The 23,349-nt window shown below is 34.6% G+C and overlaps 2 protein-coding genes across 5 annotated transcripts; both read right to left on the bottom strand.

Annotated features, from left to right (window-relative positions):
* Nucleotides 1–5,962: 5,962 nt before the first annotated feature.
* On the bottom strand, nucleotides 5,963–19,888 carry LOC134238809 (dynein axonemal heavy chain 5-like). Of its 4 annotated transcripts, none has more exons than XM_062720918.1 (18): nucleotides 19,770–19,888; nucleotides 19,430–19,615; nucleotides 18,399–18,513; nucleotides 17,776–18,194; nucleotides 17,426–17,461; nucleotides 15,692–15,932; nucleotides 15,093–15,278; nucleotides 14,393–14,590; nucleotides 13,989–14,105; nucleotides 13,239–13,350; nucleotides 12,891–13,021; nucleotides 12,337–12,351; nucleotides 10,301–10,418; nucleotides 9,348–9,520; nucleotides 8,672–8,800; nucleotides 8,313–8,522; nucleotides 7,971–8,135; nucleotides 5,963–6,678 (listed from the first exon to the last, which is right to left on the bottom strand). In XM_062720918.1, exons 1-18 carry the CDS (start codon nucleotides 19,868–19,870, stop codon nucleotides 6,367–6,369), a joined length of 2,964 nt encoding a protein of 987 aa, XP_062576902.1. In that variant the 5' UTR covers nucleotides 19,871–19,888; the 3' UTR covers nucleotides 5,963–6,366. The 4 variants fall into 4 exon arrangements, with proteins under 4 accessions (XP_062576902.1, XP_062576903.1, XP_062576906.1 ...); XM_062720919.1 differs by lacking the exon at nucleotides 17,426–17,461 and adding an exon at nucleotides 16,837–16,869 and having other exon boundaries at nucleotides 5,964–6,678; XM_062720922.1 differs by lacking the exon at nucleotides 17,426–17,461 and having other exon boundaries at nucleotides 5,964–6,678.
* Nucleotides 19,889–19,897: 9 nt separating this feature from the next.
* Nucleotides 19,898–21,838, bottom strand: LOC134238813 (dynein heavy chain, cytoplasmic-like). Its single transcript, XM_062720925.1, has 4 exons — nucleotides 21,663–21,838; nucleotides 21,219–21,374; nucleotides 20,353–20,562; nucleotides 19,898–19,912 (listed from the first exon to the last, which is right to left on the bottom strand). The coding sequence occupies exons 1-4, from the start codon at nucleotides 21,831–21,833 to the stop codon at nucleotides 19,898–19,900; spliced, it is 552 nt and encodes a 183-aa protein (XP_062576909.1). The 5' UTR covers nucleotides 21,834–21,838.
* Nucleotides 21,839–23,349: the final 1,511 nt, after the last annotated feature.

Below are 23,349 nucleotides of genomic sequence, written 5' to 3'. Positions count from 1 at the left end.
TGGACCAACGTTGGTTTGTATCTTATTGGCTCTCCATCAGGACAACTCATTTGCTCTTCACTGGCTGGCCATTTGTCCTCAAAATGTAATAACAAACTATATAAGGTTATCGTAGTTTTGTAGTACAGTTTATTGGTAAAAGCCCTTTATTTATTGGTAAAAGCCCTTTATATATGCTAGATTAATAGTTTAATACATATTCACAATATCTCAAAGAATTACCATCAACAAGTATTACATTGTAAGTAGCTCTACATTAATTAAAAAACTGAGCAAAAAGAAATCATATTATTAAATAAAATTATAACATACTAATATTTTATTGCTCAAAGCATGAAGAAAACATAAAGAACAAAAAGTTGATGCTCACTTGAAGCGATACATGTAGGGTTAAATGATTGTATACTCCCTTTCTGATGTAAATTTATGCACAAGTTCAGTAAATTGCAGATATCAATAAGCACATCTTAAAAATAAACAAAGACCTCCTTTTCTTAAAATAATACTAAAATGAATCTCGCAATTTTGTTTACTTACACAAAAAAATGTATCTGACATCTGCATCATGTTTGTTACCGACAAACAGACACAGAAAAGGAGAGAAATACAGGTATGTCACAGCCCAAACAGGAAAAAGTTAGACACTGTCGCGTTCAGTCTGATCCCTCTCCTAAGTCTCCTCTTCTCTCTCCAGAGTCTTCCCCCCCCTTCTTTTCTTCTTTGTCTGTTTCTTCCTCTCCCATCCCTGTCCTTTGCATACTTTAGCCATTCTTTGATTGTGTTCTCAATGTCTTTTTAGAATCTCCAGTACCACTAAAATTGTAGTATTTGGTACTTTATACATTTGATACTTACTTTTCTCAGTAAAGAGTAAACATACGATTAAATTTATAAGTATATCACTATATTTTTAAGCTGTCAATTGAAGAATAACCGTCTTTTTTGTTTGATGGTGTGATTAAGCGATTAGCTTGCGTGATGAAGGCATTTATGCATAAAATTTCTACGCTTGATCACCATTACACCGATTTTAATTTAATGTTGCGCCATATAACTCATTATTCAAAGTTAAATACATGTATAGAAAATTATTTTAAATGAAAGAACCCAATCTATCCTTTAGTACTGAATAAATTTTGTTTTAACTTTAACATGTTCAACATTTTCAACATGTTTGGTCATATGTGCTCGACTTTAAGTGTATACAAGTAAAATGAGTGGTAGAAATTTATTCTACTAGACACAAATTTCAATCTAAATAAGGGGCAAATAATTTATTGTTTTAACTGTATCAAAACACATTTGTTATTTTATACTTTCATATATTTTCTTGTATAGAAAGTTAGAAACAATAAATTTAATCACAGATAATCTATTTTGTTTTGATGAATATTAAGAATTTTAACAAGCCTTGTAAATTTATTTTAGCTAACTTGTATTTTCAAGAAGGATTGGTGGTAGATTTATTTCTGATTTTAGAGACTACCGAATTTGTTAATATACAGATTTGTAACAATTAAATATTATTCACATTGGTCCAATGTTGGTCCAATATATCAGGCCAACATTGGGCCAATGAGCAAAATGACACTGGGTCAACGTCATTTGCCAACATCGGCCCAATGTTATTGTTGACGTTGGGCCAAAATTGGCCCAGTGTCGCATTCATTTAATTGGACTGTCATGTTGTAAATTTTGAATTTACCGGGTGGCAGTAAATACAAAATTTACAGTTGTCATGTTGTAAATTTTGTATTTACTGCCACCCGGTAAATTCAAAATTTACAACATGACAGGACAATGTTGTCGCAACGTTGGGCCAACATCTGTAGAAATAACATTCTACATTGGGCAAACGTCGGCACAACATATCGGGCCAACATTGGGCCGATAAACAAACTTACATTGGGCCAATGTCATTTGCCAACATTGGCCCGATGTAACCGGTAACATTGGCCCAACGTTGGCCCAATGTTAGCATGCTATCTGGGACAGTGTTGTCTCGACAGCACCTGGCCTCTGCACTTATTTACACAGATTTGTACAAGATATCGTTTAAACTATAAACATTAATTAAGCTGTATCGAAGCAAATATATTATAAATACTTACAAAGTGGATGCAGATATGCAAGGCATCAGTCTCATTCCGCTCGTGTCAGATTAAAAATGGCGAGGATATTACAAGTAACCCGGATGGTGTCTACCCATGATACTCAATCAGATTCATGGTATATTGGGCCAACTTGGGGCCGATGCCAATCCCCCAACAAATATTTTCTCTCATGTAATACCGGGTAGTTTTATGATATAACACCAACAGATAGCCCAACATTGGCCCCATTATACATAATCAATTACATATATCAATATTCCATTTTGGACCTTTGTTGGTCCATTAAATGTAACCAAACAGCGATATAATACAAACATAATGTAAGATTGGACCAACGATGTTCTGCTATCTGGGATTCACATCCTGTTCCTGAGAACTTTTAACTAACAATTATTCAGTCTTCTCTAAATTCTTATGAATACAACGCTCATAAAAAAATCATAATTTTAAGCGTTTTATTAAAAATAAATAACCATGCACACAATTCAAAAAATAGAATAAAACACTCTTTGGTGCTGTGATCACTTAAGTTCAAAGTTAAAATGTTGAAAATATCATATTTAAACAAAAGCAGTCATCCAATGAAAAGCATGGACATAGAATATCCTCTTAATTATTTCAGAATATGCATCTAATTTAATATTTGGAACCAACGCTGTCCCAACGTAAAGCTCAGCAGCTAATTATAAAATTGACACCATCATTTAGTTGGCAGTATAATAATTGGACCAACGTTGGCCCAATATAAATATCCCATCTTTAAAACACCTGAACAAAATAACACTCTTGCTAATATCGGGCCAACGTTGGGCCAACATTCTCTTACGAACTTCATAAGACATTTCTTTAAAGGTGTATTACAAACATTGGACCAACGTTCGGCCAACATACTACTACCAACTTGATTTGACACATTCTCTACGGGTGTATTACAAACACTGGGCCAATGTTGGGCCAACATACCACTACCAACTTGATTTGACACATTCTTTACGGGTGTATTACAAACGTTGGGCCAACATACCACTACCAACTTGATTTGACACATTCTTTACGGGTGTATTACAAACATTGGGCCAACGTTGGGACAACATACTACTACCAACTTGATTTGACACATTCTTTACGGGTGTACTACAAACATCGGGCCAACGTTGGTCCAATATACAACTACCAATTTGAAAAGACACTTTCTTTAAGGTTGTATTATATATATTGGGCCAACGTTGGGCCAACATCAGCACCCGTCCTTCCTTGGAAAGTAAAGTGAATGGAAATTGCTTATGTTGGACCAACGTTGGGCCAATAAAGGAATTATGTCATGGTCGAGAAGGTTGACATGGTAACATGGGTCTAACGTTGGCCCAACGTGGTTCCCCCAACGCCAACCTTACAACCTTTTACCTGTGTTGGCCCAACATAGTCATGCTATCTGGGTTATTCAGGCAAATGTTAACATTACAGTCGGGGTTGATGTTAAAGGGATGAGTTCCTCATTGACAGCATTCATGTTGTCTTTAGAAAGAAAGTCTTTTAAAGCGGAAATTATTTAAAGATATGTATGCCGTGTTAAACATTATTTTTGCACACCTGAAGCCAAACAAAGATTTCTGAAGTATGAAAAGCTATCAAAAACGAAGCATTCTTGCAAATTCGACGAAATATTATTCAGTATTAACAAAAGTACTGGTCGGGAAAAGATCACGATGTTCTCATGCATATTTATAAAGGACTGACGTTTATGCTGGATCTGCGCATGTGCGCGGGAAAAGCATCGCGAGAATCATCAGGTCGAGAAAACTATGTTTTGTGACGTCTGTTCAGTGAGGAACCAACATGACTTACAAATCGAGCAATCAGCTCAATGAGTTGCATTTAATGCATTTCTGGGTTATTACATAAAATACTACATGTGTTATACATGCAAACACGTTATTCGTGCTGCACTCAAGTAACTATTCCTTGGTACAAAAGCTGTGCTCAAGTATTGACAATGTTTACAACGTGTACAACTTCGAAACATACAGTATGCTACTCAATACACGTTCTCTTATTTGCATGATATGAAATAAGAAGTGATTTGTGGTGTCTTGCAATTATAGCAAAAGCCTTTTACACTATGTATTATAGAATACATGACAGAAATAGAAGATAAAAAATACCAATTAAGCATAAAAATCATGGCAGTTTCTCTGAATGCCTGGATACCTATCGTTTTTAAACCTAAAATATATTTGTTTATCAATTTGCAATCAGAAAATGTATTGTTGATATTCAAATTCTCTTTTCCTGCAAAAATATTGGAGATTTGACATATATTATGATTAACTATAATCTTTGACTTTAAAGAAATACTGTTCATAAATTTACATAACATTGTGAATTCAGAGATACTTTTATGAGTAGTTTTGATTATTCAACTGCTAATTTTACAAACCTGATGATCGGACTACCTTTAATTTACATATAAAAAATTTGCTAGTTCATAAATTGAAATATTTTCAGTCATTTTTTTATTTTGAATAATTTAAAAGATTTGATGAATATATAAAGTCTACTGGGTTTTGTTGGGTTAACATTTTGATGTATACAATTTGGGAGCAATATTTATAATATAATATTATTATAGTGTATATATACTGTACATCTAAACCTGTTCTCTTGGTTAATTTTCAAACATGCACATTGTCATATAGTTGTATTTGTTATGTAATGTGCATTGTTTCTAGTACCATATTTATGAGAATAAAGTATTGTCATGGCATAACATGGTACAATTTTGAAGTAGTGTGATTCTGATTTGATATGTTGTAATAAAACTAAATTATACATTGCATGTAAGGATAGATTTAAGTTGGAGGTGGGGGTGGAAAGATTTAGGATATGATAATTGCGCATTAAATTTCGAAAATAAGGTTAAATATGAACTATATTCCTTTCAGTCTGTTGTAATCGGTATTGGATATCAAAGTTTCCATATCTGATGTTGTGACATGGCTCAGCCGTATCCACACGTAAATTGAAAAAAAAAACTTGAATCTTTGTTGGATTATACTTGTCTTTATTAATAATATTGACTTTTGTAGCTCCTTAAGCATGTTAAGTTGGAATTTTTTTTTCAGGATCAGAATTAACGATTTTGTTGTTGTGGTTAGTGTTATAGACATGTGTGAAAAATTTGCTAAAAATCATGCTAGACAGGTTGTGGATGACAAGAAGCCCAAATCTACTCACTTGAGGATCAAAGTTCGAGATCGTTGTCAGAATATGTTCTCAAAAAGATATATAGAATATAAGAATTCTTAAAAATTTGACTCGGTCTATAGCAACTTTAACTAAAATGCTATAGATTTTGCATATGTAGAAGAAAAATTAAAAAAGAGCCCATTCATTTGATGTTCAAATATCAGAGATGAGCAGTATCAATTTAAACATGTAAGAGTTGCAAGGTGACCAATATAATAAAAATACATAAGAATAGTTATTCAAGTGTCAAAAGGTCAAGGACAATAAGATGGTAAAAATGAATGGTCATATATCACATGTATCACTGAATTGTAAGCAGGCCACTATAGGAATATTGAACCCAGGGCAAAAGGTCAATGACACATCTGTGTATATATCTATAGAAGCCATGATTTACGAAATGAATACTTATGTGAATAATTCACATTCCAGAGTTGCATGCTCCCTATAACAAAAAGTGCTGGCGTCTCCATATGAGTGAAAATTCTCAAGAGCGACGTTAAAAATATACAATTTAATAATCATGTTAACGCAATGACAAAAAAAATTACAACATTCAAGTTTTAATCAAACTCAGAAGTATACAATATTTTGACACATATGCATGAAAAGTCTTTAAAATAGAAATAAATATATGAATTTTAAAATAAAAAACAATATCAACAAGAGTATAAACAAATACTTAATGCATCACTGTCACAGAGAAACACAACCATAATAATATAATGCATCGGTGTCACAGAAACACAACCATAATAATACAAATCTACTCTGTACACAACCATTGTAATCACAGATTGAACGTTATGAGGACAGAATAAGGTTTGCATTCAGCAAAAAATACATATTTATCTATGTAATGCATTATGTCATACAGTAAAAATTTCAATAAATCACAAAGTCAGAAAAAAAAATGTCAGATCTTAATCAAGAAATCACTCCTAAAAGTTATTATTTTGGATTTTTTAATGCAACACAAAAAAAACGTCTTTGGCAGTTTCTTATATTAATAAGGCCAGATGGTAGCTGTGAGCCCACGTAGTGCCCATCTCATAGGCGGGATTCCTTCCTTCTTGATGTCAATTTCCATGATGGGGTCCCGTGGGGCTATTCTGGAGGGATAGAGTGGGCACTGGAAGGAGGGTTCCTGTAGGGCAGGTTTCTCGTTAATGGGGTAGCACTGTAGATGAAGGACAGGAAGGGGGGCGTAACCCTGTCTGGAGGCCTGGTCCTGGAATTCATTGGTAGTCTTCTCAATGGAACATCCCCAGAGGTGGATTCCATGGATGTACACGCCCTCTGGTGGTGGCTGAAGTAACTAAAGAAGAAAACAAAAATTTAAAGTCAGAAGATCTTTATCTTAATTTTTTGTGTATATAAAGAAAATTCTCCTGAATATAAACCAGAAGTCTCTGTTGAGACTGTAGCTCTACTGGTTTGTACTTATCAAAAACCATTTCACTATTTTATGTATCTTTGTGTATTTACTTTTGTGCCAACTTATTTCGAAATCAAACTAAAACTGTAGAAGGAGTAGCGTTTTAAAGGAATTTCACAGATAATTCTATTTTTAGTAACCATGGTAAAAACGTTCATCGAAATCAAAAACCAATGCACTATTCTATGTATCTTAGTGTAGTCTATTTGTGTGCTAAGTTATATTGAAATCAAACTAAAACTGTAGAAGGAGTAGCATTTTAAGGGAATTTCACAGAATATTCTATTTTTAGTAACCATGGCAACACCATTCATTGAAATCAAAAACCGATGCACTATTCTATGAATCTTAGTGTAGTCTACTTGTGTGCCAAGTTATACTGAAATCAGACCAAAACTGCAGAAGGAGTAGCGTTTTAAAGGAATTTCACAGATAATTCTATTTTTAGTAACCATGGTAACACCATTCATCTAAATCAGAAACCGATGCACTATTCTATGTATCTTAGTGTAGTCTACTTGTGTGCCAAGTTATATTGAAATCAGACCAAAACTGTACATGTAGAAGGAGTAGCGTTTCAAAGGAATTTCACAGAAAATTCTATTCTATGGGCATCGGTTTTTAATTTCAATGAACGGTGTTACCATGGTTACCAAAAATAGAATATTCTGTGAAATTCATTCAAAACGCTACTCCTTCCACAGTTTTGGTCTGATTTTAATATAACTTGGCACACAAGTAGACTACACTAAGATACATAGAAAAGTGCATTGGTTTTTTATTTTGATGAACGGTGTTGCCATTGTTACTAAAAATAGAATTTTCTGTGAAATTCCTTTGAAACGCTACTCCTTCTACATGTACAGTTTTGGTCTGATTTCAATATAACTTGGCACACAAGTAGACTACACTAAGATACATAGAATAGTGCATCGGTTTTTGATTTAGATGAATGGTGTTACCATGGTTACTAAAAATAGAATTATCTGTGAAATTCCTTTAAAACGCTACTCCTTCTACAGTTTTTGTCTGATTTCAAAATAAGTTGGCACACAAGTAGACTACACAAAGATACATAAAATAGTGCAATGGTTTTTGATAAGTACAAACTAGTAGAGCTACAGTCTCGACAGAGACTTCTGGTTATCTTATTAAAAACAAAAGACTCTTACATGTCCAAAATCTCTGAATGTTGTATCAGTCTGGAAGGTGAACTGTTCAAAATTGCCGGATCTATCTCCACAGTAACTCTTGATGGCTTCCTGTTTCAGCAAGGCAAGAAGTCCTCTAGGATTGAAGAATGCTCCTAACCAATAGGCTGGCATGGCTTTCCTTCCCTGTAACATGCAAAAAATTATAATGCGCAAGCAAAATTTCTTTTTTAAATTATTAAGTATTAAAGAAGAATGAAAGTGGTATTAAAAGTGATAGTTTTGATTTTGTAAAAAAAATTGAGTTCTGAAAAGGATATCCACTCTATGGATCCCCCACACCTTCAAGTATACAATACACACCATGCTGAGGATCTTCTCAAAGTGTTTCCAGCGGTCCTCTAGATCCCGGAGCCACTGAGCGGCGTTATAGGTGTAGGGTGGGGCGGTGGTGCCGGTCATCTTACACCAGATCCTGGGGATCCTTAAGTGGTAGAGGTCATCGGCCGCAGACAGGTAGTGGTCACTCAGCTGGTCACCCATCACATTGTTCTCACAGGCGTTCCTTATCAACTGTAACGAAGACAAGGTCCTTTTACCAAGTTGTCAAAATCTACTTCTATACAATGTGTTAGACAACAGTTCAATCAAAATTCACATTTAAACAACTTCAATATTTCATAAAAATTTTCAGATTCAACAAGTAAAAGGTGAAAACTTACAGTGAGTGTATGTCGGACTTCTGTCAACAGTTGGTGAAGAATCTCACATTCTTTCATGATGAAGTCATTAAAGATAGGGTAGTCTCCAGGTAATTTACGTATTTTCTCCACAACAAACTCACGGAACGACTGAAATCATCAAAGTCATTTTTTGATTACAAATGTAGTTAATATATAAACTACTCAGTCTAACATAAAAATTCTTTAGGAACAACATTCAACATAAACTACCCCGTGTACTGATCCTGATTTTAACCGGAATAGCAATTTGTTTCCCCCCACCCCCTTTTCATTCATAACTGACAATCTAGCATAATTTGAGCAAGACATAAATAAATAAATGGTCATGTATATATTTACCAAGCATATGAAACCTTGCAGTAAGAGAATCATCAGAAATTTGTCAAACGAGGATCAGCAGAAATTTGTACAGCAAAACTCGTTAGTACGAACACGGATATTGGGAATTTACGGATATAGCGAAGTCATCTTGGATCCCCAGCTATATAAATTTAATGAATTTCTTATACAGTTATAACGAATTACGGATATAACGAAGTAATTTCATAGGTCCCAGTGACTTTGTTATAACCGAGTTTTGCTGTAGAGAGAGAATTAATCAGAGGATAAACCACATAACTGTTCCTTTATGTAGTTGTAGCCTTGAGTACTTTACCTTGCTGCTATTGCCAATCTTTGGAGTCTTCTGCAGAAGGTCGTTACAGATTTGCCAGAGTTCCACGTCTTTGAAGCGGATTTTGTGTGTGGCATAGCTGGCCGTGGAGAACACTCCCTGATGAACCACAGAGGGGTTGTTACTAGTTTTACTGATACCAGCCTGGGCAGGTCCTGAAATAGAAGGCAAGAGGCATTGTGATATATTGTTAGATAAAATTCATGTAAATCAAGTACAATTGATATTCAGGTGTTGCTTTGTAGGTATACCATCAAATAGTGTAGGGTCGTGGAAATATCAAGTGATACATTGGACATAATCATCAAATTGTGTAGGAGATACTACCCTGTAAGTAACTATGATTTCCTGTTACTTCCCATCAATTGGTATAGGAAGTGGTACCCTGAACCAATTATCACAAGGCATGCAAATTGGTACCTTGAAACTTCCAATTAAATGGTTTGGGCAATGGTACCTTGTAACTTATCATCAAATGGTATGGGAGATGTTACTCTGTCTTACCATCAAATGGTGTCAGAAATGGAACCCTGCAACTTGCAATCAAATGGTATGGGAGATGTTCAAATGGTGTTGCAAATGGTACCAAATTACAATCAAATGGTGTGAGAGATGGTATCATATTACCATCAAATGGTATGGGAGATGGTACCATATTACTATCAAATGGTGTTGCAGATGGTATTATATTACAATCAGATGGTGTGAGAGATGGTACCATATTACAATCAAATGGTGTGGGAGATGGTACCATATAACCATCAAATGGTATCAGAGATGGTATTATATCACCATCAAATGGTGTTGGAGATGGTACCTTATTACCATCAAAGCCATCAAATGGTGTGAGAGATGGTACCATATTACCATCATTGGTATGGGAGATGGTACCATATTACCATCAATGGTGTTGGAGATGGTACCCTGTAACTTACCATCAAATGGTGTTGGAGGTCGAGGAAACATCTTGTGAGATAAAGTATTGGTAGACGGCATGCTGTCAAAAACTTTGTTCAGTCTGGTGAAGACATACTGGTCATCTCCCAATAAAGTCTGTTAGCAAAATAAAATATCTATTAGTGTTAAACATTTCAAATTATTTACAAGATTCTTAATTTTTCAGACACAAATTGTTCATTTTCAAACATATTGATGACCTAGCAGGTCTGTAATGACTTAATTTGTATTTTGGTATCACTTAAGAAATCAAATCATAGCGGCAATACAATATTCACTAAGGAAAAAAAATATTTTTGAAAAAGCAAAATTCTATATGAATGTAAAAGGACAATGTGCCTGCTACCTATATAATCGGTGTTGATTTATTCGATAATTTCAGTGAAAAAGAGAAAGCTCTACACACTTTTCAAACACATTAAAAAAAGATTCTCTTCATTGTCTATGAATTCCTTGTTCATTATTAGTTAAGCATTCATAAACTTCTTATCAATTTGTGAAGGATCCAATTTTGATGTTCATTTTCAAAAAAAAAAGGGGGGGAAGGAAAAACATTTCTTTTCCTCTAAATCAAATTAATACATTTTAAAGAAATGAGTATTGTCATAAAGCAATTGAGTTTTTTCATCCCTATGCACTAAAACTAATTTACCATTATCACAAGTAATATAACAGTCCTTTTAAAAAGTAGTTTTCAGTTAGAGGGTGTAAACTATAAATATATGTGCCACTACCTCAAAACAACAACTTCCTTTGTATCCCACGAAAACAAAATTCTACCAGTAGTTAATGAATTAAGAATTCAACATCTTATATTTACTTCTGAGTGAGTCCAGCATCACACATACATTTTTTATAAAGAATAACAACAAACAAAAACTTAATTTCTAAGCATAAAAAGAGACCAATTCTTTATCTTGATATGAATTGTAGCAAAGAGTTTCTAATTTTATTGCAGAATTTGCTACCTCACTAGGATTTTAGCTACCACAGTCTTTTACATTCTTATTTACCTCTATTGGGTGTGAACCCTGGGGAATGTATATGAAGCATTAAAACAAGGAGACTTCAAATTTAGGCAGTTTTTAATGAATGAATGCTACCACTTAAGAATTCAATTTGAAAGAATAAGCAACCAAAATGGAAAAAATAAAATGAATCATCATTCATTACAAGTTTGCAATCATTACATACATGTAGGCATAAACACTATTAGTCCAGGACAACTTTGTCTTAAAATATATTTTCTAGGGATCATAACCAATGAAGAATTTTATCTTGAACTCATCATGTACATGATGTATATTTGCACATTTTAACACTGATTTTTTTTCTCTCTTTTTTTATGGAAAAAAATTACATGGATATGGATGAATTCATGCATATGGTAATAGTTCAATAATGGATAAATATGGAAAGTGATATAATTAGAGGGTTAGCTTCATGCACTTGTGATACTGCTGCACAGTGCAATATACACACTGTCAGGTGATTGGCATGATGCATGCATGCAATATATTTTAGTGCCATAGCTGCGCTGCATTTTGTGAAGTGAAATAATATATGTACGCACCCTAAATTTATTCAACATCTTATCAAAATGACATTTTAAATCATTTTTACGCTAGCAGTATTGCATTTTACAAACTCATGCAAATTTAAAGCACTTTAATTTAAAATATGCAGTGTGTTGTAAAATCTAGGATATTTATCAACTTCCTAATTTAGTGTTTAAAATGATTATTGTGCAAATTTCCACACCTTTCTCTTAGACTATAGGAAGTTTTAAAAATAAATTAAACTCTTCAAACATTTCCTAAATTTTATTTGTCTTTAAAACAATATTGTGAAGAATACACGAGGTTGAATATTCAGCACATGTTTTAATAATATGTACAATACAACTGGCGCAAGTTATCATTCCGTTAAAGGCAGTGAATTTTTGGAGTTAACGTTGGTCACATGTTAATTTATTGGTCTATGGTCACACTATCAACACACGGTTATTGCCTACCGCACTAAGTTCATCCTGTTATACAAGGAAAAAAACAAACAAATGTATTGAAAATATAGTATTACATTAATATACTTCCTAAAGAGTTGTATCTAAATTCTCTAAATAAAAATGTTGAAGCTGGGTTTATGAATATAGCATGAAATCTTTCAATCAGAAAGCTTGATTTTAGTTAAGTCTAACCTAATAAAAAATCAATATTATTCATTTTGTGCATAGCTTGCAAAAAGTATAATGCATTAATTCGAAACCGTATTAATCAAATTCACAAGTGAAAGTTTGGTATGCACTTAGAAATGTACAAGGGATTCTCTCAATCATAAATCTCTATTAATAAAGTCTCAATCACATGAACATAAAAATCAAGTGTGATTTTTCAAATCCCACACCACCCTTACTAGAGAGGAATATAAAGGAAAGAAAAGACCATTTATCCCATAGCAAATATCATTGACATGAAAAGAAGGGTGATGTTTCAAATGTATCTGCTGTGAGAAATCAAAGAGAAAAATGAGCCCAAACTGGAACCTGACACAACATTGTGTGAGACTTACCACTACGGTCTGGTGGATATGGCAGCCCTCCGGGACATCCAGATAGTGATTAGGGGCCCCATCCAGGGCCTGGATCAGGGTGTTCAGTCGAACGTTGGGGTTAAAAAAGGCCTGTGGGTGGCGGTACTTCACTACAATACCAAGATTTACAACAGATAATCTTAACCAGCCATTTATCTGATTTTTATGCAAAAAAAAAGAAGTCCTATTACAGAAAGGATAAATTATTTGAGAAATTACAATTATCATATCCCTTCAAAAATAAATAAGATGAGTTAGTCGGAAGCCACTTCTGAGTAAAGCCACTTCAAATAAAAATCTTTGATATCAAAAAAGAAAAAGACTTACAGCCTTTGACTTCAAAGTCCCTTTTGAGGGCCCCAGAGGACAGCCAGAAGTCCACCATGGCACAGAGACTTTGCTGATCATAGAAGTCTGTCACATAGCTACCATACACAATCTGTCAACAGAAACAGGTCAATTATATTGAATCTAATGAAAATTTGAAACTGAAACTGAAAAGTTAAGGTCAAGATCTAGTAAATAACTTGAGACTCATTTTTTGCTGCTAGATCCATAATGACGTCATAATCAATTTCAACTTTCTTTTTCCCGTACTGTACGGCTTTTGCGGAATTATGTAGAAAATAGGGTAATTTCATGACATTCAATTTGAAATCATATGAAAAGTAAACCGGATACCTATATTTAATTTGATATTGGTTTCAAGAAGAGGCTGTGAACATACTAATTTTCCTTGGCCGAATACAAAAAAACTCCCATATTAATGACTGGTTTTCTTAATTTTTCATTGAAAATGACAATTTAAAATGCTGTTTTTCATCTTGTTTACCTACAAATTATGCCCCGAAACACCTTATTTGACCAAGTTAAAGTTGTAAAGCATCAATAAAGGAATGTATTTCTCAAGTTTGATAAATCTGTAGGCACCTTTCATTTACTAGATCTTGACCTTAAACTGTGCAATATAGTTAAGAGCCCCAGAAACTTCAGAATGGAAATAAAATAGCTCCAGTGATTAAAGGACAATGGTTAATTTTTCTCTCATTTTTTTTTAATTTCAACAAAAAATCTCACCTCAGCAACCATGTATCTGATGCCGTTGTAGGAGACAGGTCTTGGCATCTGGGATCCATCTGGAGCCACACAGTTCAGTGGTTCCTTAAACTCATTCTGGACTATTGCCAGGGCCTCCTGCAAAAATGAAAGTAAGATTAACTTAAACTCTTTCTGGACTATTGCCAGGGCCTCCTGCAAAAATGAAAGTAAGATTAACATAAACTCATTCTGGACTATTGCCACTCAGCTAGGGCCTCCTGCAAAAATGAAACTAAGAATTTACTAAAACTAGCTTATAGTCAGTTTACCAGGGCCTCCAACAAAATTGATTATTACAGGTTACACTAAAACAGAAATCGCTTAAGCCTGTCATGAACTGTGTCATTTAGTTCTTAGCTTGACTGTTACCAGTGATTTCTTACCTGCAGACAGTTGTAGCCTATGCTGTAGAAATCCTGGGGACAGTTCCACCCTCCCTGACCATACCTGGCCCTCAGCTGAATGGCAGCGTGGAGGTAACACAGGTTGTGTAGCATTACCGGCCACTCGGGTCGCGAAGACTGGCGCAGGATGTCGGCTTCAAACCAGGAGAAGGACCGAATCATACTGTCCTTCATTACCTGTATAAGTCAAAATATACCGTAAAAAATACAGTAATGCTTGTCTGTAAATCAGCATATTGTGTACTCCAAAATTCTGCCTATCATTGTGTAAACTTAAAATCCTTTTCAATTCCCAAATCTTGCTTATTGTGGTGTTAAAGTGCTTTTCAATAAATTTAACTGTTTTCCATGTCAATCTGGAATCTTGTATAATCTTGTAAATGATAGTAATTTCTTACAAAACCAATGTTGTCCAGAATATGAGACAAGTTTTATTTTTTTGAGCAACATATATGCTCTTCTAAAAAGGGATCCCGGAACTCCCAATTTTCAGAAATTCTCTGTATTTATTTAATACATGGAAGTAGTGGTGTCTGCTTAAAATTTTATTACTTACTCCCAATTTTCAGAAATTTTCTGTATTTATTTAATACATGGAAGTAGTGGTGTCTGCTTACAATTTTATTACTTTCTCAATTAAATTCATGTCTTCTACTCTTTTTTAAGTACTATATCTGACCTTGGGTGTGTCCACCACAGCTTTGATGGAGTTCTGCAGCAGCCTGACTGGGATCACCCCCGGGTCCGCCTGACTGGCCACCCACAAACGGAATCCCTCGGGGTTAGGCTTCTCTGCCAGGAAGGACTCCAGGCTGTTCAGCACATTGGGGGCATTATGAGCATGGTGGATGTAAACCCAGGATCCCTTATAAAGAAGGAAATTATGCTTATTAGTAAACATCACTCAATAATATTTTTCATAACGTAGATGAAATAACTGTAAATAACTTATTTTCATTTGCGAGAAATTTATTTTTACAAAATTAGGCAACACTGTCTGCTCAGGACATTTTATACTTATTTTTATTGTTAAGGATTATATACATGTATAATATAAAAAACAGCATTCATGAAAATTTGGCCCTTTAAAAATCAAATAGCGTAAATTCTTGCAAAAATAATACGTCATGAAAATTTGGTTATATACAGTATTGTATTTTTATATTAATTTTAAAAAAGGGCTAAAAGAACTTGATTAAGGAAGATCCCATTAGTATGTAATCACTTTCAATATCAGGCCTTATTAGGCATATATTTAAAATAATTCTGCCTCCTCACCTCACTGACTGCCTTCCGGATGACCTTTCTGACCTTGCTCCGGGTCGCCTGGGAGTTGTCTGTCACGGTGATCATGTGACGCTGTGCTTGCTTCCGATTGGAGAAATCAATGAACCGGCTCTGGGCGGCCTCTGCCTCAAAGGTGTAGAGCAGGAGGATAGGGAGGGAGATGGTGGACGGGGGGACAGTGGCGCTCTGTTTGTACATGGCTGACAGGTCAAGTCCCATGTCTCCATAGTATCTGTAACAGGAAGGGACACCACTATATTAATATTCTGGAGGAATAATGCATTGACATATTGATTTTGGAAATGCATCAACATTTTGGTTTTGGAAATGCATTGACATATTGGTTTTCCAAACATATTTTTAACTCAAGTCATATACTGCAATTTAAGATAATTTAAGTGAGATTGATAAATAAAGTTGACATTAGCATGCAAACAAAGAGTAAATTCTGAGGATGGTGCTACCAAGTTGCCAACAGTGGTTTGGTACCTAACCCCTAAAAATAGCCAAATAAATGACAGCAACATCAGACAGAATTTGAAGCCTTTTCCTTTGCAATCTTTTGACATGCACTCAGACAGCACAATATCTAAAGCATACATGAGACTCCAAGAGCATCTTAGCTCTATTTTCACAAAGAAGGGAATACATTCAATTTTCTTTCTTCCAGACAATCAAAGGTCAGATTAAAAATAGCTTAAGGATAACAATTTTAAGCTGATAGCAGGAACAATTTTCCATGAAACATATTTTTTTGTATTCTAGAATCTGCTCTTTTCAATTTTGAAAATGTTTTTTAAATAAATAATATTTTTTATTAATTTTTTCATTCTTCAGGTTTGAAATAATCTCTAATTTGCTAATTTCAACATCAATATAATAAAATAATGCTATTAAAGATTTGAGAAAAATATTAATTTCATTAGATTTATTGATCTAAATTTCCTGGATAGGACTTAAAAAAAACAAACATATTCTGGCTTTTATCTACAAAAAATCAAACTCTGCATGTATAATTCTGAAAGAACAACACAATAGCAGACACAAGAGAGATGCAATGCATTCTGGGAAGGCACACAGAACTGTGTGAAGGATTGTGATTGGCCGCCTCCCAATATAAGACACGCCCAGCTTACCCTAAAAACTCCTGTTCTGGACTTTGTGGAAAGCTGACGGAAAAATTACACCACATTTAGTTGATAAAATTCATGTAATTTGAAATTGCAACTTAACATTAAAATCTTATGGTACATGTACTATAGTTTTTGCCTTTAATTATTTCTAAGGATTCATTCAATATTGCAAGGGATTAATTTTTTTAAATACAAGTATAATGAAGCTGACTGCTGTAAAATTTCATAGACAACAGAACTGGAAACAAATTTTTGGTATCAGTGTAGCTGATGGTGTGGTTTTCCTGTCGATTTAAAAAAAATATATAAAGAAAAAATTTAGACATAAACACTGCAGAATTCTGTAGATCTAACAAACTAGATTCAAGAAACATAATTCTTTTTTGTTAAGAACATACTTCAATTAAAAAAAATTATGACCAGCACAAGTATTAAGCTGTGTCACAGTGATCACAATTCAAAATTCATTAAATGATTAATAAAATAAAATCTGAAGAAAATCAAATGACATAATCTTTTTTTTTTTTTGCACATCATTTCCTCCACCAAAAATCAAACCACTTTGGGTTATCTATTGTGCAATATCACATACCCACTATATTCCTTCTTCAAATTTACATTAAACCAGCTAGAAGTATACATATTATCAATTTCAAATAATTTCTTGTTGTTTTTATTTTTCTGTGATTACATGGATTTAAAGGGATATATACATAAAATCATACAGAGCAGACTTGACATATACAGTCATTTTATCATATATTTATTAGTAACTACATGTTTTTTGCACTTGGCTTAAAATATTACGTAAATTGGTAATTGGGAAACATAAACATCTAAATATATTAATTGATACCTATACAGAAATTAAATGAAGGATAATTAAAATTTTCAGTAAATAGAAATGTGCAAGATAGGAATATACAAAGGGGCATAACTCACTTCTTTCCAAGGACCCTCTGTATAAACACCGTGGAGGCCTGCATCAGTCGATCACTCCGGACCGCCCTGACCACTAGAAGGCGTTTCATGGGGGCGAAGTCCTTGCTGTCCATCTTGTCTGGCAGGGGCATATTCTCTGGTTCCTTCTCCACGTTGTCACACAGCATCCTCCATTCCATCTCCCGCCCGTCTTTCGGCATCCGTTCAAACTTCTCCTGGAACCACTCGAAGTGAGTGGCCAGTACCTGGAGATTGTGGAACTGGTCATCGTGCATCCAGTCAAACGGCTTCTTCATCTGGACGATCTTGCTGTCGGGCGGCTGGGTGTAACCCAGTTTTGTCATCACCACGGAGCTGTAGTTGGGGGAGACCAGGAACTCACGTTCACCTGGACCAATGTTACCCAGGGAATCTTCAACCTAAAATAAAATTAAGTTAACAAATTTTACACAGCTAGGTTTAAAACCTACAAAACTTACAGGTACTTTTTCACAAATTTACCTGCTTTATTTTCAATTTATGCTACAAACTTATAAGTAAAAAAAAATCCAAAATTTCTATAGTTAATTTCCTTAATACACACCCCAAACAATATCTAATTCTTAACTAATCTTTGATCTTACCTCAATGGCCAGCAGCAGAGTGAAAATGAATCTATCTCTCTCCAGCAGTCCTCTAGCAAATGTGGTGTAGGCCATATAAGTTATCTTCTCCAGAGTTTCCTCTGCTCTCTGGGCTCTGTAAGATAAACGACAAATTCCATAAAAGTATACAAAGCAAAGTAAAAATTGAATGCAGCATCAAATTGTACTAAGTCTGACATTCAGCTAAATTTTCAACATGTAAAAGAAGTATCATGCAAACAGATTCAAATATTGAATATGCAAAAATTCTCTAACCTGGCTGAAAAAATTATAATTAAATTACATGCAATTCAAAAATCTCAGTATAAAGATTCTTTTTCAAGTACAGATCAACCCTGTTCTTTAGAAAATTACATAATTTATATGGGAAGAAATGTACATGCTAATAGTTTTCGATACTTTTATAACTTACTTACAAATTGAACAGAAGTCATGCATTGCACAGTTTTCCTTTAAAATTTTCAGTGTGGGTTGATTTGTACATGCATTTTATTTTCATGCATCAAATAAGATCATGCAAACACAAGGTTTTAACATTTCTGAAGCATTAGACTTACTCAAAGCCCAAGACTAGCCACCTATTAGATATCGGAGTGAGTTGTTGACTGTTATAAAGAATAGGAAACTATTGGCATGCACATATGACAAGATCACAAATTAATGCATCAAAATTGTAGATTTTATATTATACATGTATATATTTGCTAGAATCAATTTGAACAGATCGACATCCATAATTTTTTTAAAAAATCTTTGGGTATATAAAGCTGCTTGCAATGAAAAACTTTAATGCATAATTTCAAAAAAAAAATCTAAAATTCTATTTTGATTTTTAATTTAAAAACAATTTGGATATTAATCATTTTTGTTCATAATACTAAATCCATGAATCTATGTTTCATATTTTTAATCTTAAGAGAATTTACCCAACAATAAATAACATTTTTCTTAATTAAGTTACATATAGACCAAATGGAATAATGTTAAGAAATGGATGGGAAGAGACATACCTTTCAGAGTGAGCAATGGCGGCATCATACAGCTGTTGAAACTGAGCGTAGGAGACCTGGTACAATGGGTTCACCTCCCTCATGTACTGCATCACATGGAAACACACAGCCCCGCGCCGAGCGAACTCGCGAGACAGCTCACGGTTCCTCGTGTTAGTGGCTTCATTAGACTCAACTCGCTCTTGGCTGCAATTCATGTAAAATTTATATAATATTTTGTAAACATCTATAAAAAATTTTTCAAACATATTTTCAACTTTTAATTACCAAACCCCCCTTTTAAATTTTCAAAGGAGTAGGGAGATTGGAGCTTTCATAAACAATAAGAAAAGTATTTTACCTATCCAGAGTTTCGTCGTACTGTTTCTTGAGCTCGGCCAGTTTTTTGGTGGCGGGGAGTTCATTCATCAGTCGGATGTCACTAGACAGACTCTCCAACATAGACTTTTCCAGCTTCTCCATCAAACATTAAATTTTCCACACCTAAAAAAGCAGAAACAGTTTTCATAATTACCTAACCTACTATATAAATTATAATTAGGCATTTTAAACTGTTTGAGGGTTTACTTTATGTTTTTGTGTGATCTCTCCTGAACTGTTAAAAAATATTCATGCGTTTTGAAAATTTACCTGCTCTTTAATTAATCAAATTTAAATAAAACACACAAACAATCCATTTATTAAGTATTAAATTACTTTAAATTTAAAATATTAATTTAATCTTTATAATTATTATATGTTCAGCTAATTAATAGAACCAAACATTAAATTATTAGTAGGTTAGGTAATAAAACAAACCTAACAAAACAGAACAACAGTTTGACTGTTTCACCGAGTAGTCATTGAATAAGTGTATAATCCTTTACCCATTCTGTAAATAGCATTCAATAACTGAAGTATCTGTTGACTGAATCTAACCATACCTGGAGTAGTGAGACTCTCTCCTCCTCTAGTTTGGATTTCTCCTGGTAAATGAACCGGTCCAATAAGGTTTCCTCGATGTCGGCGCGAGACCGCTGGAAGTAGATCACGGACGTGTACGCCGCCAGGTGTGGTGGTACAATATGGGGCTCCACCGTGGTGTGTAGGAACAGGCGGAAACGTGGATCACACTCCACTTCATGATCCTCCACCTAAAATATAGGATCAATTAATGTTAACAATACATAGAGACTTCATGATCCTCCACCTAAAATATAGGATCAATTGGTAATGTACAACAATATATAAAATATAGAGACTTAATGATCCTCCACCTAAAATATAGGATCAATTGGTAATAACTATACAAAGAGACTTAATGATCCTCCACCTAAAATATAGGATCAATTGGTAATAACTATACAAAGAGACTTAATGATCCTCCACCTAAAATATAGGATCAATTGGTCATAACTATACAAAGAGACTTAATGATCCTCCACCTAAAATATAGGATCAATTGGTCATAACTATACAAAGAGACTTAATGATCCTCCACCTAAAATATAGGATCAATTGGTCATAACTCAAAAATATAGGATCAATTGGTAATAACAAACAAAGAGACTTAATGATCCTCCACCTAAAAATTAGAGATAAATCAATTGACAATATCAATTTACAGAGATTTAATGATCCTCCATCTAAAATTTAGGATCAATTAATGTTAACAATATACAGAGACTTCATGATCCTACACCTAAATTTTAGGATCAATTAATGTTAACAAAACAGAGAGCAAAAAACCTCTAAACTCTATTATTCTGTACAAAATATTGGTAAAATTCATGTGACTTATTTTACTTACAGTGATTTTGAACTTGGCTTTGCCGTTGATGAAATGTTTACAGCTTTGTATGGCATCCCTGAAGCGCTTGTCCTTGGCTAGTTGCATTGTGTCACAATCTGTCACCAACAGAGGGCAGCCCTCAGCCAGACAGTTCTCAAACTGGGAGCGGATCTCCTACAAATACAGGGTACAATATTTAACAACGTCTAACTATATCTTCTCAATTATATTCAGTTTATGGTTCGACTGCTCTGGTCATGTTACAGTTACTGTACAATTGTTTTATAGCCAATTTTGTAAAAAAAAATCCTTTGATCAAGTCAAAATTCTAGAACAAGATCAAACTCTCTAACCTGACAAACTCTTAAAATTTGGTAAAAGCTTTAAAGGAAGCTGAGACTTCAAATTCCTTAGCATCTGACTAAAGGATCTAAGGTTTGATATATTAACTGTATAACTCACAGAATATTTGACCTCCACAAGGCCTGTGTCGCCGTAGAAGCTCCTGAGCCAGTCTAGGACGCGACTGGTGGGGTCACAGATGAGGGGCCAGGCCACCATGCTGTCACTCTGCATCAGGAAGCAGGCATTCTCCAACATCAGCTTAGTGGTGGACAGTCGCATGGTCTCCATCTTGATCACATGGCCCAGTGGTTCCTGAGAAGAAGATTTTCAAAGATTTTTCCAATATATTTCTATGTAAAACTTTGATTCCCCATAATGGCCCCGCCCTTCCCCCAGGGGTCATGATTCCTACACTTTAGAATTTACAATACCCCAGAATGCTTCCACATAAGCTTCACTTTTTCTGGCCCAGTGGTTCTTGAGAAGAAGATTTTTCCTATATATTTCTATATAAAACTTTGATTCCCCATTGTGGCCCCGCCCTTCCCCCGGGTGTCATTATTTGAACAATTTAGAATCTACATTATACCAGGATGCTTCCACATAAGTTTCAGCTTTTCTGGCCCAGTGGTTCTTGAGAAGAAGATTTTCAAAGATTTTTCCTATATATTTCTATATAAAACTTTGATTTCCCTATTGTGGCCCCACCCTTCCCCCGGGGGTCATGATTTGGGATAATTTTTGAATTGTAACATTCACCAGGATGCTTCCACATAAGTTTCAGCTTTTCTGGCCTAGTGGTTCTTGAGAAGAAGATTTTCAAAGATTTTTCCTATATATTTCTATATAAAACTTTGATTCCCCATTGTGGCCCCGCCCTTCCCCCCGGGGTCATGATTTGAACAATTTAGAATCTACACTATACCAGGATGCTTCCACATAAGTTTCACCTTTTCTGGCCCAGTGGTTCTTGAGAAGATTTTCTTAGATTTTTCCTATATATTGTATTTCTATATAAAACTTTGATTCCCCATTGTGGCCCCGCCCTTCCCCCGGGGTGTCATTATTTGAACAATTTAGAATCTACACTATACCAGGATGCTTCCACATTACGTTCAGCTTTTCTGGCCCAGTGGTTCTTGAGAAGAAGATTTTCAAAGATTTTTCATATATATTTCTATATCTAAAACTTTGATTCCCCATTGTGGCCCCGCCCTTCCCCCGGGGGTCATGATTTGAACAATTTAGAATCTACACTATACCAGGATGCATCCACATAAGTTTCAGCTTTTCTGGCCCAGTGGTTCTTGAGAAGAAGATTTTCAAAGATTTTTCCTATATATTTCTATATAAAACTTTGATTCCCCATTGTGGCCCCGCCCTTCCCCCGGGGGTCATGACTTGAACAATTTAGAATCTACACTATACCAGGATGCTTCCACATAAGTTTCAGCTTTTCTGGCCCAGTGGTTCTTGAGAAGAAGATTTTCAAAGATTTTTCCTATATATTTCTATATAAAACTTTGATTCCCCATTGTGGCCCCGCCCTTCCCCCGGGGGTCATGATTTGAACAATTTAGCATCTACACTATACCAGGATGCTTCCACATAAGTTTCAGCTTTTCTGGCCCAGTGGTTCTTGAGAAGAAGATTTTCAAAGATTTTTCCTATATATTTCTATGTAAAACTTTGATTCCCCATTGTGGCCCCGCCCTTCCCCCGGGGGTCATGATTTGAACAATTTAGAATCTACACTATACCAGGATGCATCCACATAAGTTTCAGCTTTTCTGGCCTAGTGGTT

The sequence above is a fragment of the Saccostrea cucullata genome, unplaced genomic scaffold, assembly GCF_032062105.1.
Source record: "Saccostrea cucullata isolate Sc308-1 unplaced genomic scaffold, CSIRO_AGI_Scuc_v1 ctg5635, whole genome shotgun sequence".
NCBI lineage: Eukaryota > Metazoa > Mollusca > Bivalvia > Ostreida > Ostreidae > Saccostrea > Saccostrea cuccullata.
The sequence above is the reverse complement of the archived record's forward strand: the minus strand, read 5'-3'. Positions and strand labels throughout refer to the sequence as shown.